This window comes from Scyliorhinus canicula, chromosome 14, assembly GCF_902713615.1.
Source record: "Scyliorhinus canicula chromosome 14, sScyCan1.1, whole genome shotgun sequence".
NCBI classification, from domain to species: domain Eukaryota; kingdom Metazoa; phylum Chordata; class Chondrichthyes; order Carcharhiniformes; family Scyliorhinidae; genus Scyliorhinus; species Scyliorhinus canicula.
The window spans coordinates 83,363,153-83,384,062 of NC_052159.1; the positions used below are offsets into that span (position 1 = coordinate 83,363,153).

The window sequence follows — 20,910 nt, forward strand, 5'->3', positions numbered from 1 at the left end:
CTGCATATGCGAGAGGCAGCTACCCGTGTGCTGACCCCGCCCCACACCCTGAGGACCCAGTCACCCATCAGGTTGGGGGGGGACCGCGATGGCCCAGGGTGCACAGGCGCCATTGGTCCTTTGACAAATGGCAGACAGTGCATTCCGCAGGAGGCTCTGCCTCAACAAGCAAATGGTGCAAACCTGTGCTATATCCTCACGGACGTGGCAGCACATGGAGGAAGAGGACACCCGCTCCCAGTAACCGTCAAGGACATCACAGCCCTGAACCTTTATGCCTCAAGATCATTCATGGGCTCGAGTGCCGACCTGTGTGGCACCTCGCAGACCACAGCCCACATGTCACGAATGTCCTGTTTGCACGGATGGAAGACTACATCATGTTCAATGTGGTCCAGAAAGTCATAGATGCCACGCATAAGACCATAAGACATAGGAGCAGAATTAGGCCACATTGCCCATCGGGTCTGCTCCACCATTCAATCATGGCTGATGTTTTCTCATTCCCATTCTCCTGCCTTCTCCCCATACCCCCGATCCCCTTATTAATCAAGCACCCATCTATCTCTGTATTAAAGACACTCAGTAATTTGCACCCATCTTGCAACATACGCATGTTGCTTTGCGCCCACCAGGCCATTTGGGGCTGCCCTATATAAACCGAAAGGGGTTCCACTACCTCAACATTCAATTTGCCTGCGACCACCAGATGAAGATAATGCACGTGTGTGCCCGTTTCCCGGAGAGCATCCACGACAGCTACATCCTGGGGCAGTCAGTCATCCCTGTCCTCTTCGAGGAGCACCCCAGGTTGGACAGCTGGTTCTTGGGGGATAAGGGATATCTGCTGAGGACCTGGGTAATGATGCCAGTACGGAGGTCGGAGACTGAAGTGGAGGCCCGGTACAATGAGGCCCATGCGGCCACCCGCGCTGTCATTGAGCAGTGCATCGGGCTCCTCAAAATGTGGTTCCGATGCCTCGACCACTGCAGAAGTGCCCTCCAGTACACTGCCCAGAGGTTCACCCGCTTTGCTGTGGTCTGCTGTGTCCTCCACAACCTCGTACAGCAGTGGGACGACGAGCTAGAGGTTGGTGATGAGGAACATGTGGCCACATCCGAGGAGGAAGAGGAAGATGAGAACAAGGAGGAGGACGAGGAGCAGGGGGATGGGGAGGAGGATGATGAGGAGGTGCCGGACCAGCAGGGGCTGGAGGATGAGACCGGGGAGGATCCTGAGGCCCAGCTGGAGGCTGCAGGACAGGCGGCAGCGATGTGGGTCCAGCAAGACCGGAGTGCCAGAGAGGCCCTCATACTGGCCCAATTCACCTAGACCGTGGCCTGGACCTTCGTTGCTTCCACCCCCATTTCCCACTCTCCCTGGGTATGTGTCACATCAGTCCAGGGTGCTGAGACTGTGTCGACACTGTCAGCGGGTCACTGTCGAGGGCAGTGGAGTGATGATAACCCGCAAAGAGATGGGCGCTGGTGCTTTTCAATCTATGCCATAATCTGACCCCTGCTTGAATGCTGAGTGCTTGCTCTCACCTATCACCTGCATGTGGTGATGCATTACAGAAGCAGGTGACAGAATCTGCCAACTGTATTTGCACAAGGGTGTTTATTGTTCAATACAGGTCTCCACTCACCCAATGGTACAGCACCCCCACCCCCCTCACCCCCCATACCACCCCTTACCTACCCTGTTCCCCCACCTCTGGTGCCCTCAATGATCCTCGATGTGTTTGGTCCTCCTTGCCCTACCACTACATCTAGGTGTCTCCCCAGGGTGCACATCAGAGATGGAGGCAGCCAGCTGCTTACCTCGTCCTGTGGCCTTCGATGCCCCTGGTAGCGGTCCTCTGGGGGCTGGAGGGCCCCAGCTTACCTATTAATGGCACATGCACAGCCGTGCTGCCCTGTCCCGTGTTCTGATCCCTAGACGTAGCCTCAGTAGAGGAGTGGAACTCAGGGAGAGCTGGTGGCCACCGTAACCGCCCCATGGAAAGGGTCCGGGTTGGCACTCAACCCCCCCACCCCTCCCAGTTGGTGCCACTAGGAACCTCGGCGATGCTCCTCAGTGATTAGGACATGTTCTGCAGTGCCTCAACAATCCCACCCGTGACTGGGACAAGTTCCGTCGCGCATCGGCCATTCCCGTGAGAGCGGGACATGTCCCGCAGAACCTTATCAAGGGCGGCCTGGTACTGGGTGGCATCTACCAGCGAGGCAGACATACTGGAGAGGCACTAACCATGTCCATCAACGATTACGCAGTGCCTTGGACATCTTCACTCATGGTGCCGACGTTGTGCACTAGGATCTCGACTGTGATCGTCACCCTAGCAATGTTGGCCTCGGTGCCACTCATTGCCGGCGCCATCTCCTGCACCCATAGCCTCTGAGACTCTTCCAAGCTGCTATGGATCTGCTGAAGTGATGCTGACTTCTCCTCTGGGTCAGGAGAGGGGGCCGCCTGGGATGGGCCAGCACCATCGGCTGGACCTGCAGGAGAATGGACATGTGGTCAGTGGGGGGATGGGTCAGTCAGTAAGGCAATCAGTACTTAAGTTTGATAGGTCCTCCAGGTGGAACCCGGTGGTCCGCCAGCCTCCATGCGGGTGACCGCCCTGTCCTCGGCCACCCCAGTCAGCCAGTCTGGGCACTCTCCCGCTGATTATGGGAGTGCTTTCCCTGCGGCGCAGGCCGGGGGGGGGGGGGGGGGGGGGGGGGGTCCAGGTCCGTGGGGGAGAGAGAGGCCAAGTTCGAAGCTGCCCAGGGAGCCGCCGCGCGGTCGGGGGCGTACGCGTGAGCATTACGGTTCGTGATGTCTAGGGAGGAGGCGAGGGCCTGTGCCTCCGTAAGGCTTAAAGTTTCTCTCTCCAACAGTCTTTGGTGGATCTGTGAGGACTGCATGCCTGCGACAAAGGCGTCTCGAATCAGAAGTTCGGTATGCTCAGCAGCGGACACCTGTGGGCAGCCGCAGTTCCTCCCCAGCACGAGGAGGGAACAGTAAAAAGCGCCCAGTGACTCACCAGGTATCTGCTGCCTCGTGGCTAGTAAGTGCCGAGCGTAGACCTGGTTCACCGGCCGTATGAAATGTCCTTTGAGCAAGTCCATAGCCGCGTCGTAGTCTGTCGTGTCCTCTATGAGCGTGTATACGGTGGTGCCGACGCACGAGTGGAGGATGTGAAGTTTCTGCTCCCTCGTCGAGACATTTGCCGCTGTGCTCAGGTAACTGTTGAAGCAAGCCAGCCAATGCTTAAATGTGGCTGTTGCTTTTGCTACGTGGGGGCTGAGTCGAAGACACTCCGGCTTGATGCGAAGCTCCATCCTTTAAAATCTTGCTAATTAAATTGATGCACAATCAATGGACACGAAACGTAGGTGAAGTCCGAAACGAAAGGCTTTCATTAGCAAGAAGTGAGCCCGGCAGCAGACGTACAGGAAATGGCCTGGCTGCAGCGGAACACGGGTTCTTATACCCCGCCTCATAGGCGGAGCTACCTTCCTCTTAGCCAATAGGGATAAGAAGCACATGATACTTGGGCCAATGGGCAGCGAGCCCTCTGCACCAATGGCAGCTCACACTCCCAGGTACCGTAATACCCCTAGTCATACTACCACAGTGTGCATTCACAAAGTAGCACCCATCAATACAAGCAAGTACTCAACATGAATAATAAGGAGTGGAGAGATGTATGGAGGAATCTATGGAACTGACCCCAGCAAAGAGTCAATGCTGTCAGGACAAGAGAAGGGAGTGGAAAGCCCACATGAAAAAGTTAAAACGGTACTAGTTTGAAGAGCATTTTCAGCATTGATGACTTCAACAGCTTCAGGATTGACCTTTCTTTTATTTTGACAAGATTTTAATTTCACAGTAAATCACTGCCTTCTAATCAACATAAAGTATCCATGAATAGCCACCATTTCTATTATCAATGGTCAATCCTAGATTAGCAGTGAAAATCATCACATATCAATGACATATCACATGTGAGATATCGAGGAGGCGATTCTCCGAGCACCTCGTCGGGCCGGAGAATCGACGCAACTGCGCCATGACGCACTGACGCCGGCGCGCGATTCTCCGAGGTGCGGAGAATCTGAGCCATTTGCGCCGGCGCATTTGGTGCAGAACTGGCCGCAGGCCGCTGGAATCGGCGGGGCCACCGGATCTCCGGCCCGAATGGGCCGAGCGGCCGCGCCGATACGACAGAGTCCCGCCGTTCACCCCTGGTCGCTGCCGGCAGGAATTCTGCGCGAACGGTCGGGAGGGTGGCCTGTTGGAGGGTGGCCTGTTGGGGGGGGGGAGGGGGGCTCCTTCACCGGGGGGTGGTGGGGGGCCTCTGATGGGGTCTGGCCCGCGATCGGGGCCCACCGACCGGCAGGCTGGCCTCTCCCCCCACCGGGCCTACTTTCTGGCATGCCGGCCCCTGAACACCGACACCATCTTGAGTCGGGGCCGGCGTGCTAAATAAGTCCCCACGCAGGCGCAGGTTGGCACGGCCCAACTGCGCATGCGCGGGTTGGTGCAGTGCCCAATTGGCACCGCGAAAGGAGGCTCGAGTGGTGTGAACCGCTCCAGCGACGTGCTGGCCCCCTATGGGGGCTAGAATTGGTTGTACCAGGGCCCGGTTCGTGCCGTCGTTCGTGATGACGCGAACACTTGGGCTCCACATTGGAGAATCGCCCCCGAGAATCAGCATTTACAAAATAACTGCTGTTACTGAGAACCAGAACAAAACTCTGTTAAAGCACAACATAATAATCACTATAAATATATAATATATCAAAGAAACATAGCAGGATAGAACATAGAATATCATAGAATTTACAGTGCAGAAGGAGGCTATTCGGCTCATCGAGTCTGCACCGGCTCTTGGAAAGAGCACCCTACCCAAGGTCAACACCTCCACCCCATCCCCACAACCCAGTAGCCCCACACAACACCAAGGGCAATTTTTGGACACTAAGGGCAATTTAGCATGGCCAATCCACCTAACCTGCACATCTTTGGACTATGGGAGGAAACCGGAGCACCCGGAGGAAACCCACGCACACACGGGGAGAATGTGCAGACTCCGCACAGACAGTAACCCAAGCCGGGAATCGAACCTAGGACCCTGGAGCTGTGAAGCAATTGTGCTAACCACAATACTACCATGCCGCCACAAAGAGAATGTGCAAACTCTACATGGACACTGACACAGAGCCAAGATTGAACCTGGGACATTAGCGACGTGAGGCAGCAGTGCCACCATGGGAACCATTTGGTTCCCTCTGCCTTAGTCGACTTTCTGAACGAGGTATACAGTTTGTCTCATTCCATTGCTCTTTCACCACGTTCTGCAAACTTTTTCTTCTCAAGTAGTCATCTAATTCCATTTTGAAAATTATCATTGAATCAACTTCCATTATCTTTCCGGGATGTGCATTCCAGATCATAACAGCAATACAATTTTCCTCAACCCTCCTCTGGATAATTTGCCAATTATCTTAAATTTGTATCTTCTGATAGCCAAACTTTCTGTCACTGGAAACAATTTCTCCTTATTTTCTCCATCAAAATTATTCACTCGCTTAAATCTCCTCATAATGTTCTCTGTTCTAAGGAGCAAACCCAAGTTTATTTTGTCATTGTACATGACTGAAGTTCTACATCCCTGTACCATTGTAGTTCAGCTCTTCTGCATCTTCGCCAAGACTATGTCACACTTCCTAAAGTGGGAGGCACAGAATTGGACACAATACATCAGTTAGGGCCTAACCAACGATTTATAAAGGTTTAGCATGGCTTCCTTGCTCATGTATTCTGTGGCCAGATTTTCAGAGCTCTAATTTGGACCACACAGGGGCAAGACCAGAAAAAAAAAAGTTTGTGATGGCACACTTGGAAATCCTGCCTCTGCTTCTGGCACTAGGCCATTTTCATGAGGGCATGGGAGGGATCAGGCATTGAACAGGCCTGCTCCTATTAAAGAGCTGCAACAGTTTTTGGGCTCATTGAGAGCCCATGTCTGATAAGGTTTTTTTTAATTTTCAGGAAGGCAGTTGTACTTCAATTAGATTTTACAGCAGCTGCACACTAGGGTTAGTTGAAAAGGTCCCCTCATGTCCCCTATGCCAAGTAAGGCCTGAGGGAGTGGGTAGGAAAGTTGAGCCTAGCATGTGGGCATGAGGGGACATAGGGGATGAGTTGGGGGCATGAGGTGGCATGTTTGATATGGGGATTATTTGGAAGTTGAAGGGGGTGTGAGGGTTGGAGGGCCTTTGTGCTTTTCTTTTCACTGCGACAAAGTCCCATGGCCACAAAACAGGCCTTTTAAACAGCCCGCATCAGCATCCAGCAGCCCATGTGGCTGCCTCTGCATTTCTTCCCAGGTCAGCTGGCCTAACTACAGCACACACCCAGTCCCCAGCAATGAAAATCACGCCTTGGCAGGCATTTTCCCCTGAGGTGAGTGGGCTGAGCCGGGAAGTTTTCCATCTCTCCTCATCCCCCTCAAGGATGAAAATCCAGGCATCCAGTCAGAAAAACAATCTTTCACCATTACTCTCTGCTTTCTGTCACTTAGCTAGTGTTGTATCCACACTGTGTGTATCTGCCATGTGATGCATTGCCAAACACCCAAGAATCCTCTACGTAACTACACGACACCCTGAACATGAATCATCAACTGTGATTGAGGTTTTCAAATCATACAATAAAAAGGAGTTTGAAGATTTGTATTTACATAATGCCAACAACACAATAAAAAACCATAGAAAAGAGACACCAAACAGTTGGAGACGATTTGGTGAGGTAATCAAAAAGGACTTTATTTGCAAAATGGGAAGCACGGCATAAATCTTGGGATTGAGAATTAGCTCTAAGATAGACGGTCAATTTCTAATTGTTGCATGAACGATGAGATTTGCAATTTCTCTGATTTAAATCTCATATAAATCTAACATTGACCATAAGTCTCATAAATTATACTTTTCATGAATTTGACAGAACAGATGTCAAAATGAATTACTATATTATCAAAATGTTGCAAAAACAAAACTCACCTGACATGAAAAAGATCAGCTCCAAGGAACCAACTTACCTTTGTATATCAAGTGAAGCCAGCTTTTCAACAATTTAATCCATAATTAATGAGAACCCCTCACGTCTTCAATTTATATAACTTGAAGGAATTTTTTGTACAGAGCATATTAATCCTCATTCAAAACTCATTCACTTACACAGGGTTAAAATATTTCTGAAATCAGGAATTGTTATCAGTTTGCATGTTAAAGGACTTTTCCAGAATAAAACCGTACAGTGAAACATCAGCTTTGTGTCACTGAGACACAGTAAAGGAGGAAGCAGAAGTATTTCCTGAAAAACTACTCGAGTTCCTGAAGAAATAATGCACCTGGTCAAACAGATGTAAGCATTCAACCAATCATTAACTTCTGCTAATTGTATCAGATGCAGCAACTTTGGAAGGACAAAACATGAACTAATCCCCCATTCACTGATAACGTTGGAGGTGGTTTTGGTTTTACTTGCATCCATATAAAATTCTTTTTTTTAAAAACATAATCCTCTTTTTCATAAATGTACTGAGCAGCATCTATTGTTAGGAGTCACAGGAAATGGACTTGGCACAACTTCTTTCAAAACAGCCTCATAGTAGTTCCCGTTTAGTAGAACCCATTTATGTTAGAGGTTGTGAGGGAATAGATAGCCTTCTTCCCATGTTCTCCACCTGCCCAATAATGCTGGAGAATTCAGGAGGCGAAATCCATAACCAGGATGACATTTAATTAGAATTCCTTACATTGACATTTGGAACTCCCACGTGGAGGGACCTCTGGATCAAGAATATGGAGTATTTTATTAATCCCCTCTCCTATAGAACAGTACAGCACAGAACAGGCCCTTCAGCCCTCGATGTTGTGCCAAGCATTGTCCGAAACCAAGATCAAGCTATCCCACTCCCTTTCATTCTGGTGTGCTCCATGTGCCTATCCAATAACCGCGTGAAAGTTCCTATCGTGTCCGACTCCACTATCACAGCAGACAGTCCATTCCACACCCTAACCACTCTCATGAGTAAAGAACCTACCTCGGACATCCCTCCTATATCTCCCACCCTGAATCTTATCGTTATGCCCCCTTGTAACAGCTACATCCACCCGAGGAAATAGTCTCCCCACTCTATCTATCTCCCTCATCATCTTATAAACCTCTATAAAGTTGGCTCTCATCCTCCTCCGTTCCAAAGAGAAAAGCCCTAACTCCCTCAACCTTTCCTCATAAGACCTTTCCCGCAAACCAGGCAGCATCCTGGTAAATCTCCTTTGCACCCTTTCCAATGCTTCCGCATCCTTCCTATAATGAGGTGACCAGAACTGCACTCAATACTCCAAATGTGGTCTCACCAGGGTCATGTATAGTTGCAGCATAACACCACAGCTCTTAAACTCAAGCCCCCTGTTAATAAACGCTAACACACTTCTTCACGGCTCTATCCACTTGAGTGGCAACCTTCAGAGATCTGTGGATCTCTCTGCTCCTCCACATTCCTCAGAATCATGCCATTGACCCTGTAATCCGCATATTTTTCAGCCCAGCTCTGCATCCTATCAATGTCTCTTTGCAGCCTACAACAGCCCTCCACCTCATCCACTACTCCACTAATCTTGGTGTCATCAGCAAATTTACTGACCCACCCTTCAGCCCCCTCTTCCAAGTCATTTATAAAAATCACAAATAGCAGAGGATCCAGCACTGATCCCTGTGGTATACCGCTGGTAACTGGTCTCCAGTCTGAAAATTTTCCATCACCACCCTCTGTCTTCTATGTGATAGCCAGTTACTTATCCAATAGGCCAAATATCTCTCTATCCCACACCTCCTTACTTTCTTCACGAGCCGACCATGGGGAACCTTATCAAACGCCTTACTAAAATCCATGTATACATCAACTGCTCTACCTTCATCTACACACTTAGTTACCTCCTCACAGAATTTAATCAAATTTGTGAGGCAAGACTCCTATGTTGTGCATCAAAGTATTCTGGTCACTTGATGTTCAGAAGTACCGCCAATGCAATCTACTTGCAAAATTGTCAGAGTAATAATGTACATAGTCGGTTGAAGCTGGTCAGATGTCTTTAACTATAGTCTCCCTTTCTTTATAAAGACTAACATGACTCTTGAGTTTGGGAATGATTTATTGTGGATTATTTTTGCTGGTCAAAGTAAATATCTCGCCATCTCTCCAGCCTTTGTGCAGTAAGTTCCCTAGATAATTTTATTTCTCCTTTCTGCACCTGGGCTCTTTCAGTAATAATGATAGTAATAATGTCTCTTTTGATGGCACTTGGTCTTGAATGAAGAACTCAATTTTGCTTAGGTTTCAATTTATTTTCACTTTTCTGATGAAATGGTGAAACATTATAATATATAACTGCTCCAAATCACTCAAAAATGCAAAGGGTAGGCAGCCATCATGAGGCCTGTTATAACCTGCCTGCTTACCATTGGCTGGGGACTAATGACAATCCCACAATCCTGTGGGAGTATGAGCTTCCCCAATGAGGGGGGGGGGGAGAAATCGTTAGCAGACTCCCTGCATAAATAGAGCTGGTCAGTTTGGAGCCAGGGAGAGAGAGGAGTGAGCAGCAAGGGTACTTGCTGCTGCTGTTGTATATATATGTTTTTGTAAATAAATGTTATTTCTTTGTATCCTGAAAACTCGTGCTGGATTCTTCGTGGCCCTTACAAAACTGGCGACGAGGATGGGATGTTATAACCTGCCTGCTTACCATTGGCTGGGGACTAATGACAATTCCACAATCCTGTGGTAGTATGAGCTTCCCCAATGAGGGGGGTGGAGAAATCATTAGCAGACTCCCTGCATAAATAGAGCTGGCCAGTTTGGAACCAGGAGAGAGAGGAGTGAGCAGCAAGGGAAGTTGCTGCTGCTGCTGTTGTATATATATGTTATTGTAAATAAATGTTATTTCTTTGTATCCTGAAAACCCGTGCTGGATTCTTCGTGGCCCTCACAAAAAGGCCACTGTCACTTTTCCAGTAAAGAATTTGAGTATGAGGCTATTAATCCGTTTGGAATAGCATAAATTTCAATTCAAATGGGCAAACCTTTTATACAATACTGTCTTTTATTAATAATAATCTGTTGAATTTTCTCACATGATTTTGACTTCCATATAGTGCTCCCTGTGGTAAGACATATGTATATTTGCTACCTTTCTTCCTATTATCTGTTTTATTGTAGGAAGCAAAAATATCACAATCCAGGGCCCCACTGTAAATGGGCCTTTAGTTAATTGGCCAGATTTGCCTTTGAACCCTGGCAGAATTTACAACTGTTTGTAAAACAATAATAAATAAGTAAATAGTTACATATAAAATCGAATCGAGTCTTCCTATACTGAATGAAAAGTTTCTTTTGTTTGTCATTCATTGTTTAAAATATGTGTGAAGTATATTTTAAATACTTCATTATAGTATTGATCCCAAATTCTTCATGGTCCTAATGTGTTCAGATTCAGTGTGATTATGTTTTACAAAGATTCTTAAGAAACACTCCAAAAGAAAAAAATAAATGTAGTTTTTATTTTCTCAATTTTCCTCCTTCAGAATTTAACTTGCCAATTAGATTTTTAAATTATGTAAATGGTGAAAAACAGCTGAAACCTGGGTATATTTTCCACATCCAGCCACAGTTGTATGTACACAGTTGAATGCAGCATGCAAATAAGATAGATTGTTTCCATGACAATAAGAAGAGGAGCGTTGGCAAATTGGAAAATATGATTTTCAGTTATTTTTAGTTGCTGCAGGTCAATAAAAAAGCCAAATTTATCAACCAGATTAATTCTAGAATAATTTCCAATGCCATTGCACCAAATCTTCTGCAATAATATTATGTTTAATAACAGTTCAGGATGTCATAATACAACATTCTTGTAAATATAATACTAACCAAACTACAATACTGGTACTCATGGAAACAATTATGCGACGAGAGAGAATGAAAATCGATTACCCAAGTATCAATGACAAAGATCTATATTAAATATACAATGATTTGACTTAAATATTCTCCCAAACAGTAGTGGCATTTCATTACACATTATACACATACAAATGATGCTTCTGTATGAGACTAAATGCCCATTATATCTACATCATGCCTGGTGTCTGGCCTGTTCCTTGCTCCAATCTTTAAAAGATATCAATAGAATTTACAGCAGTGCAATCATCTTCAGCTAGATTGCCAAACCTGCAACTTAGACTGAAGTTGCAGATTATTATTAATTTGTAAACCCATTTTCATGAATGTTAAATCAGCAATCTTGCATCATAAGTCACAGAATAGGTGTCATGGGTCAGCGATACTTTTATCAATTAATAAACTAATAATCGTGGTAGTGGTTGATTTTGAACTCGCACTTCAATTCATGTACATTCCTATATAATTTATTTTGGGTTCATGTCCTATAATCTTATTATCACATTCTGGCAAACCTACAAAAGCAATCATCATAAAAAACGCTTTTAATTTAAAAGTCTAAAATAAAATTCAGAGCTATTCATGCAATCTCCCAGCACAAACCATGTTAGCTGTTAGCTCTGGCCTACCCTCCTTATTTCAGTCTGAATTTTTGTTCTTCGGTACTAGTATAACACATGAAAAATGCACAACAGGGGGGTAACAAAATAGTTAAAAGGACCTGTATAATAAGGCTAGTACAACTGAAAACCTGACCGACAAATACAGAAGCACAAAATGGTCAGCACCATCTGAGTTGCACCACCTGTTCGTCTAGCAACTGCAAACTCCTGCTTTTAATAAACTGTGAAAGGCAGACACTGATGTTTCCAGCTTGTTTACATGTCTCCAACTGCACAATGGCTTTGATCTAGTCCTTACCTTAACCTTGGTTCTCACTGCGCAGTAACATGCAAAAAACATTGCAGTAGGCAAAGAGCATATGGAACAGTGACCAGCTTCCTGGCTACATATAGTACAGACCAAACACAGGAGCTTCAGCAAGGTAGAGATGCCTCGGTCTTCTGTGTCTGTTTAAAACTGTATTGATCGTGATTTTAGTCATTAAAAGAAAGCTCTATTTGTAAATAATTCCACGCACTGACTGAAATCTATAAATTAAATGAAAGTATAATAGGCAATTCCAGTATTGTTGCTGAAGATTTAAATATCCTTGATTCCCAGTTACTGTGGCAATGAAGACTGTTGATCTATCGTAATGCAACAGAAGGGAAAGAATTGTGTACTCCTACTGATAGCATACTGGTTTAAAGAAAACAAGGTTGAGGATTTCCAGAGCAACTCAAATAAATTCTGCCACAATTTAACTGTTAAATGGTTTGTATTTAAATCAACAATAAAGCAAATCAGAATGTACTGGCTTCAGTTTTCAAGTTGGGAATAACAGTTATTTATTGATTTTAATTTTACTTTGTTCAAAAGCAATCTAATTCAATGATTGTGGAAAATCTGAACTCCAGCCAATAATATTAATTGCCATTCAGCTAATATGGTCCTGTCAGCAAGAGATGACAGATGCCAGAGCTTTTGGCTGCGGTTTGGACTTTGAAACTATGCTGTCCATATCCTCACTCGAACGAAAGCATGATTACACATTACTCCTGCAACTACTGAATTACGTGATAACGGTCCAGCATTGCCTCAAAGTTGAAATTCTCAAGATAATGTTCAAATCCTTCCATAGGCATTTATCTTATTTCTGCAACCTCCAATTATGGTTTCTTGTGCATTCCTAATTTCTTTTGTCACACGACTGGAAAACATGCCTTTATCTGTCTAGAAGCTCTGGAAGTTCCTCCCTAAACCCCTCCACCTCTCTAGCTCACTCTATTTCCTTAAGATAGTCCTTAAAACCTACCCCTTTGACCAAGCTTTGGTCTTTTGTGGCTCAGTGACAATTCTGAATCTGCTAATACTCCTGTGGAATGCCTTGGGACATTTTACTATGCTAAAGGTCTTATATCAATGCAAGCTGTTTGTAGTAATCCACGGGAGGCAGGAGTTCCGTCACCACATCAATATTTATTTACAATAACTATATTACGGGAGCAGCTACAAACAGTGCTGCTAGCAGTCCAGTCAACCTAAGACTGCTCACAAAGCCTACACAGGTGATTATATGGGCCCCCTCAATGAGCTATCATTGAGGGAGCTCATACTCCAATTGGCCAACCAATAAAGCCAATTGGAGTTCATTACACTGTTGTTAAGAACTTTTGTTCTATGAACTTTTGTTCCTTTATTGGTTGGCCAATTGGAGTTCATTACACCCCTCCCCCCCAAGATCCGAGGAATTCCTGCCAGCTGGCATTCCTCTGAGCTTCTTCCTGCTCCTCATGTCTGGGTCTGTCACCTCTGTGTCGTCCGCTGGGTCGTTCTCCGAAGTGGACGGGGTGTACCTTATAGGTGCCCGTCTTTTCCTGGACGATCTCCTTGGAAGTTGTTCTTCCTCCTCCTTGGGGAGAGGTGTCGCGGTGGCCTCGTCGAACGTGTCCATCTCCGACTCTGACGATTGGGTCTGGAGAAATTGCTTGGGGTTGGGGTGTGGGTATCCTTTCCGTCTGGGCTATCCCAGCTTGAGGCAGTCCTGCTTCGCCTGCCTCCAGGTGTGGTTCCGCTGCCCTTATTTGGTCTAGGTGTTTCTTCAGCACCTTACTTCCTATCGAAACCTCATATGATATGGGCCCTGTTTGGGACTCTACCGTGCCTTTGACCCACGTTGGTCCATTCCCATAATTCTTGACCCAAACCGGTGCCCCCACCTGGAAATGTCTCTGTGCCGACTATTATCATGCCCCCTGCGTTGGGGGCATGTTGTTTCTCCACTTTCCCCGTTAAATTTGGGAAAAGGAGACTCAGCCTCGTTCGCAGCCGCCTTCCCATTAAGAGTTCAGCTGGCGGTATGCCCGTTGTGGAATGCGGTGTGGTCCTGTAATCAAACAGCCAGCGGGAGAGCTTTGTGTCCATTGACGCTGCCGGCTGCTTCTTGAGTCCCGCTTTAAGTGTCTGGACTGCTCTCTCTGCCAGGCCGTTGGATGGTAAGGGGCGTATTGATGTGACGGACTCCGTTTTCCTTCAGGAATTTGGAAAATTCCCCACTTGTGAATGCCGTTCCGTTGTCTGACACCAATACCTCCGGACGTCCATGTGTTGCAAATGAGCCCCGGGCTTTTCATGAAAGGGCCGGCGTGGTCAATATGCAGGCGGGTCCACGGTCTGCCTGGCCATTCCCACGGGTGCAATGGTACCGCTGGTGGCATTCTTTGCCCTTGTTGGCACTCCTGGCACCGACGTACCAAGGCTGCTATGTCTGTGTCCAAACCTGGCCACCAAACGTAGCTTCGAGCTAGCATCTTCATTTGCTACTCGCGTTCCCGGTCTGTGCTCCAGAACGTATCTATACGCCGCCAGTAGCAACGCCCAGCGTTGGATTCTAGCTGATGCAATCGGGGGTATTGACTTGTCTTCTTTTAATAACCCTAATAACGGCTTATGGTCCGTCACTATGGTGAATTTCCACCCGTACAGATACTGGTGAAATTATTTTACTGCTAATATCACCGCCAGTCCTTCCTTTTCAATTTGGGCATACTTCCTCTCAGCCATCACCAAGGTCCTCGAAGCACAGGCTATTGGCTGTCTATTTTCGGGATTGAGTATTTGTCCAGCAGTGCGTATTTGTTTACCGTCTGTTTGAAGGGCTTCTGGGTCCACGTGCAAAGTTGCTTTGGCACCTATGATTTCCCCCAAACCTTCCTGGAAGACCTCCGGGTATTTTTGGAGTACTCCACTCAACTGCCCGCTTCCACTCTGGAAAATTTTCATCCAATCTAATTTTAGGTCTTTCAGCCAGTTTCGTCCAATTAAGCTCGATCCGGAGCCCTCTACTATCCTTAACGGTAATCTGAGCAATTGTTTCTCATATTCCACGGGTACATGAGTCGTGCCTAGAACTTCCAGGGGTTCCCCTGTGTAGGTTTAAAGTTTCGTCGATGTTTTTGTTAGGGTTAGTGGCTGGAGTCCATCTTTGATTTTTCTAAATGCTGCCACTCCCATTACTGATACGGCCGCACCCGGGTCTATTTCCATTATTGTCGGCCACCCGTTCACCCGTGGGGTAATCCTAATGGGTTCTGCTTTCTTCGTTGTAATATTATATAATTGTTCCCCTTCGGAGGAGGATGGGGCGTCTAGGTTGTGTACTTCCCTGCGTCCCCACCTGCTATTCCTCTTTTGCCACCTCCTTCTAGGGTTTCTGTCGTTGTTACCCCACCCTGCTGTGTGCCAGAAACGGTCCTTCTCTGTTGGGGGAGCCTCAGCCAGTACTTCCCTCTGTCTCCAGTTAGTCCTAGCAGACTTGGGGGCAGTTCTGGGGTTTTCCTTTGGCCCTCCATTCCTCAGGCTTTTCCTGAGAGCGGCTATCTGGTAGCTGGACCCGTTGTGCTAGTCCCTCTCACAGGTATCTACCTCCATTGGCATGCCCTGTAGTTCCTGCGCCCCACTTGCTGCCTTTTCTAGGGACAGTGCGAGCTGCAACGCCTGCCTGCAGTCTAGCTCAGTTTCCCCCAACAGGCGTTTCTGTATTGTGAGGTTGTTTATACCACACACTAACCGGTCCCGAAGCATTTCATTTAGCGTTGGGCCGAATTCACATTTTTCCGCCAGCCTTCTCAGGCGGGTCAAGAAATTTGTGACTGACTCCCTGTCTTCCCACTTCGCTGTGTAGAATCTGTACCTACGCAAAATGAGGTGTGGTTTTGGGTCGTAGTGCTCTTTCACCAATTCCGTTAATTCTTGGAAAGTTTTCGTGTCCGGCGCATCGGGATAAGTCAGACTATGTATAATGGCGAAAGCTGAGGGTCCGCACGCCGACAGCAGGATAAGCCGTCTCCTTTCGTCCGTCAGTATATCATTTGCCCGGAAGAAGTAACACATTCTCTCCACATACTGGGACCAGTCCTCAATAGCCGGGTCGAATGCCTCTAACCTCCCAAAAAACGGCATTTTTAAAATGGCAAGGCTTACCCTCCAAGTGCGGCAGCTGGTCTCCGCAAAATTCTTAGTTTACCTCGTCGCCACTGTAGTAATCCACGGGAGGCAGGAGTTCCGTCACCACACCAATATTTATTTACAATAACGATATTACAGGAGCAGCTACAAACAGTGCTGCTAGCAGTCCAGTCAACTTAAGACTGGCTCACAAAGCCTACACTGGTGCTTATATGGGCCCCCTCAATGAGCTATCATTGAGGGAGCTAATACTCCAATTGGCCAACCAATAAAGTCAATTGGAGTTCATGACCACCGTTGTTAAGAACTTTTGTTCTATGAACTTTTGTTCCTTTCTGTACTCATTGACACTCTCTTTGGCTGTTCCATCATGATTTATGTTTGTTATTTCATCTGTCCTGCTCTATAACAGACCTTTGTTTTTGGTCTTCCTGACTCCTCCCCACTTTTTCGCTGTCTTAAAAGCTCTTGGGTGGGATTCTCCGTCCCATGCACCCCCGCCGATGGCAGGATTCTCCATCTCACCAGCCGGCCAATGCGGTTTCCCATTGTGGGCAGCCCCAAGCCGTAGGGAAATCCCCGGGCGTGGGTGTGCTGCCAGTGCATTGGAGAATCCTGGAAGTGGAGAATCCAGCCTCTTATGTTCTGTTTTCTGTCTTTCTTCAGTTCTAATGAGCTGAAACATTAACTCTACTTGTCTCTGCAGATGTTACCTAACCTGCTAGATTTTTCCTGGACTGTTTGTTTTTATTTGAGATTTCCAGCATCCACTCTGTCTCTTGGTTATGTGAACTTAAAGATATCTGCCTGGTAGCGTACTGGCACAAGGAATTTGAGGGCTTTGGTCATTTTCACTGGCAGAGCCATCCTTTCATGCCTCTGCAAATGGTCGTCTGGTTCCAAATGTCAGCTTTCTATCAGAATCTCTTTTGTGAATCACAGACATTGAATAAACTGCTCCTGGCTTAGGTGGAGGCAAGAAAGTGCTCAGAGAAAACCTTAACTGAACAAGGCCTCCTCCTGCAAGCTCCCCCCCCCCCCCCCCCCCTCTTCCCTCTGCAATCAGCTTCTCTACTTCTATGCTGCCTTTGCGCCTTCTCCCTTTCATATTACTGCCCAAGGGGGCTCTTACAATGCCACCCATGACTAAGAGCATGTGGTGTGCCCAGAGCCCTGAGGTAGCCACAAATGCCACCCTCATGTGCAGCACACACTCTGTACTCTCCACCAACAAGGCAAAAGTCCTTCAAAGATCCATACTTTCACAAATTCAAACAAAGCCAGTATAAATCATAAGCAACAAACCTCAAATTTGTTGATGAACCTTTAAATATCACTGGTGGGTGATACTTCATAGCATGATTAGCTGTGAGTATTAACTGGAGTGGCAAGGTCCAAAATGGCAGTACTGGTGCCAAATCAGCATTAGATGCTGGCTGATGCCACAATCTGACTACTCTGTGTATTTACAACAAGCAATCACAATTCCCACACTTATACTGTCACCAAATTAGCATCCATCACAAGCCACTCCAGTAATAACATGGATGCAATTTTGTTAGTAAACCAGCAAAAATATGGGGAATGACCAAGAAGTTCAGGCATGACCGCAAAATTGGTTGGGTGGTAAATAGTGAGGAGATTAGTCATAGGCTGCAGGAGGATCCTATTCGACTGATAAAGTGGGCAAAGCAGTAGCAAATGGAATTCAAGCCAGAAAAGTGTGAGGGAATGCACTTGGTAGGGGGAGGAAAGGGCTAAAAATGCAAAGGATTGCACTATGAATGGCAGGACTCTGAAGCTCAAAGGGACCTTGCAGTGCATATCCACACATCCCTGAAAGTGGAAGGGCAGACAGTTAAGGTGGTTAAGAAGACATATGGGATGCTTGCCGTTATTAGCCAAGGCATAGAATACAAGAGCAGGGAGGTCATGCTGGAACTATATAAAATGCTGGTTAGGCCACAACTGGGGTGCTGCGTGCAATTCTGGTCATCACATTACCAGAAGGATGTGTTTGCACTAGAGGGTCCAGAAGAGATTTACCAGGATGCTGTCTGGCTGGAGGGTCTGATCTATGAGAAAAGATTGAATAGGCTAGGGCTGTGTTCCTTGGAACAGCAAAGGTTGAGAGGTGAGTGCAAACTAAATAGGGCAGCTGTTTGACAAGTTTTGTAAAGTAACTGAACCTGGTAACTTAGTAGGTAAAAAAGTGCAGGCTGATACAGAAAGATATAGCTCTTGCAGATATGTTTAAAATACTATTATCATTTTTCAAAACTTCGTAAAGGGGCAAGAAGCAAGTCTTTCTTCCTGAAAATCTATTATTCTCAGCTAATAACATTTGATTGAATGTTGCTAAGGTCTACCAACAGGTGGGATTCTGTCTTTCTTACATCAGCAACAACTTTAATAGGTTCCCCTGTGTCTCCTGCAGGTGCCTTTGTCAGTCTAAGAAGCCTGATTTATCCTGTGATAGTAGCATTATTGATGTGCTGCATCCACAGCGATCTCGCCCTTACAGACATTATCATCAAGAACCTCTGCGATCCGCTAGCTTTGACTGGGTTTAACAGCAGCTCAATCACAAGTGTTCCTTGCTCCTGGAGGTCAGCACATTGATTTTCCCATGCTTAGCAGAGTTTGATCTTGGCATGTCCATTGAACCCGATAGGCCAGGCATCTCAGAAGTTTTTCTTTATTAAAAATATTTTCATTCTCCTCCTTTTTCACATGTTCATCCAAATTCCCCTGGCCAACAATTCATTCCTCCGACCAACCCCTAAACAACCCTCAACATTTTAAATACAAATGTCAAAGGAAAGGATTCAGAAATCCACCATCCACCGATGTATAGTCACCAACAACATACATACCAAACCTTCTCAAGTGTTAAAAACTCCAAAAGATCACCCCGCCATGCCAGGGCACAATGTGGAGAAACTGACCTCCACCCCAACAGTATCCGCCCTCAGGCGATCTGCGAGGCGAAGGCTAAAACATCTGCCTCCGCACCCGCTGCCAAGACCAGCCGATCCAATACCCCGAATATGGCCTCCAGAGGACCCGGCTCAAGCCTCACATGTGCCACCTTCAAAATCACCCTGGACACCTCCCTCCAATACCCCTCCAGCTTTAGAGAGGACCAAAACATATGAACTTGGTTTGCGCCCCCCCATCCCCGCAATGTTCACAAACATCCTCCATCCCCTCAAAGAGTCGGCTAATCCTCGCCTTTGTGAGGTGCACCCTTCACCACCTATCAGCCCCAACCTCGCGCACAAAGTTGAAGCATTCATCCTCTGGAGCACCTCATACCACAACCCCTCCTCCATGCCCTCTCCCAACTCTTCCTCCCACTTTGCCTTAATCCTCTCCAGCGGTTCCTTCTCTTCTCCCAGAAATGCCCCATAAAGCGCTGACACCACCCCCTTCTCTATTACCCCTGTCGTCAGCACCTCCTCCAACAGTGTGGAGGCCGGAACCACCGGAAAACTCTATATCTCCTTCTTAGCAAAATCTCGGACCTGTATTTCCCCCTGTCCCAACCCATATTTTGCCCCCAGCTCCTTCAATCCTGCAAACAGTCCCCCTATAAACAAATTCTTTAATGCCCTGACTCCCTTCTCCTGCCATCTCTGAAAACTCCCATCCCACTTTCCTGGCTCAAATCTGTGATTCCCCTGAATCAGCATTTCCCTTGACTACCTCCAGATTTTCAGCATTGCGACTACTACCGGACTCCCTGAGTTTTTCCCCGTGGCCATCAGAAGTGGCGTTGTTGCCAACACCGTCAGCCCCGACCCACTGCACAGACTCTCCTCCATTCTAACCCACTGGGAGTGCCCCCTCTAGCCCAGCTCCTCACCTTCTCCACATTCGCCGGCCAGTAATAATACAGTAAATTCGGAAGACCCAACCCCCCTGGCTGCCGTCCTCTCTGCAACAACACCTTCCCAATCCTAGCCACCTTCCACCCCCATATAAACGAGGTAATCGTCTTTTCAACCTCCTTGAAAAATGCCTTTAGCAGGAAGATCGGCAGACACTGAAAAATAAACAAGAATCGTGGCAACACGTTCATTTTAATTGTCTCTACCTGACCTGCCAGCGACAGAGGGAGACCATCCCACCTTGTCAGATCTGCTTTCACCCTCCCCACCAAACGAGTAATGTTATACTTACGGAGCCCCCCACCCAATCCCGTGCCACCTGCCCCCCCAGATATCTAAAGTGAGCCCTCACCCTACGGAACGGAGGCTCCCCACTCCTTCTCCCACCCCTGGCCGAGACACCACAACATATTTTTATGATCTTATTCAATGCAATCTTTTTTGTTTGCAAAGCATTCTCAAAAGGCAACATCATCAGCAAACTTGGCCTAGTTCTTTGATTAAGTGTTGGAAAGGCAATGATGCAAGTGAGGTCAAGAGTTAGATCGAGTATTGAGCTCTAAGAACTCGTACAATTAGACAAAATTTGTTAGGAATTTCTGTTTGACTAACACAACTGTGTCCTCTGTGTAGTGATCTCTGTATATCAGTATACATGATCAATGGCCGGGATTATCCCCTAACTGGTGGGGTGGGCCATACCGGCGCTGAGAAGTGGCGTGAACCACTCCGGCGTCGGGCCGCCCGGAAGGTGTGGAATCCTCTGCACCTTCAGGGGCTAGGCCGGTGGGGTTGGCGCCACGCCAACAGGTATCGAAGGGCTTGGCGCCGCACCAACCGGCGCCGAAGGGCCTCCGCCGGCCGGCACGAGTTGGCGCTTGCGTGGGAGCGCCAGCATGTGCTGGCGTGATCCCAGCGCATGC

The 20,910-nt window shown here is 47.2% G+C and overlaps 1 protein-coding gene across 4 annotated transcripts in view; it reads right to left on the reverse strand.

The window, feature by feature from the left end:
* The window catches only part of dlg2 (discs, large homolog 2 (Drosophila)), a 1,378,721-nt gene that overhangs the window by 1,036,301 nt on the left and 321,510 nt on the right, over positions 1–20,910 (reverse strand). Inside the window, exon 1 of one of the 4 annotated variants that reach the window (XM_038818413.1) lies at positions 11,946–12,191. The exons of the other annotated variants lie outside the window; for them this stretch is intronic. Within the exon in view, the coding sequence (XP_038674341.1) occupies positions 11,946–11,987 (42 nt within the window). The 5' untranslated portion in view covers positions 11,988–12,191. Of the gene's footprint in view, positions 1–11,945; positions 12,192–20,910 lie in introns of those variants that run through there. 4 annotated transcript variants of the gene reach the window in all.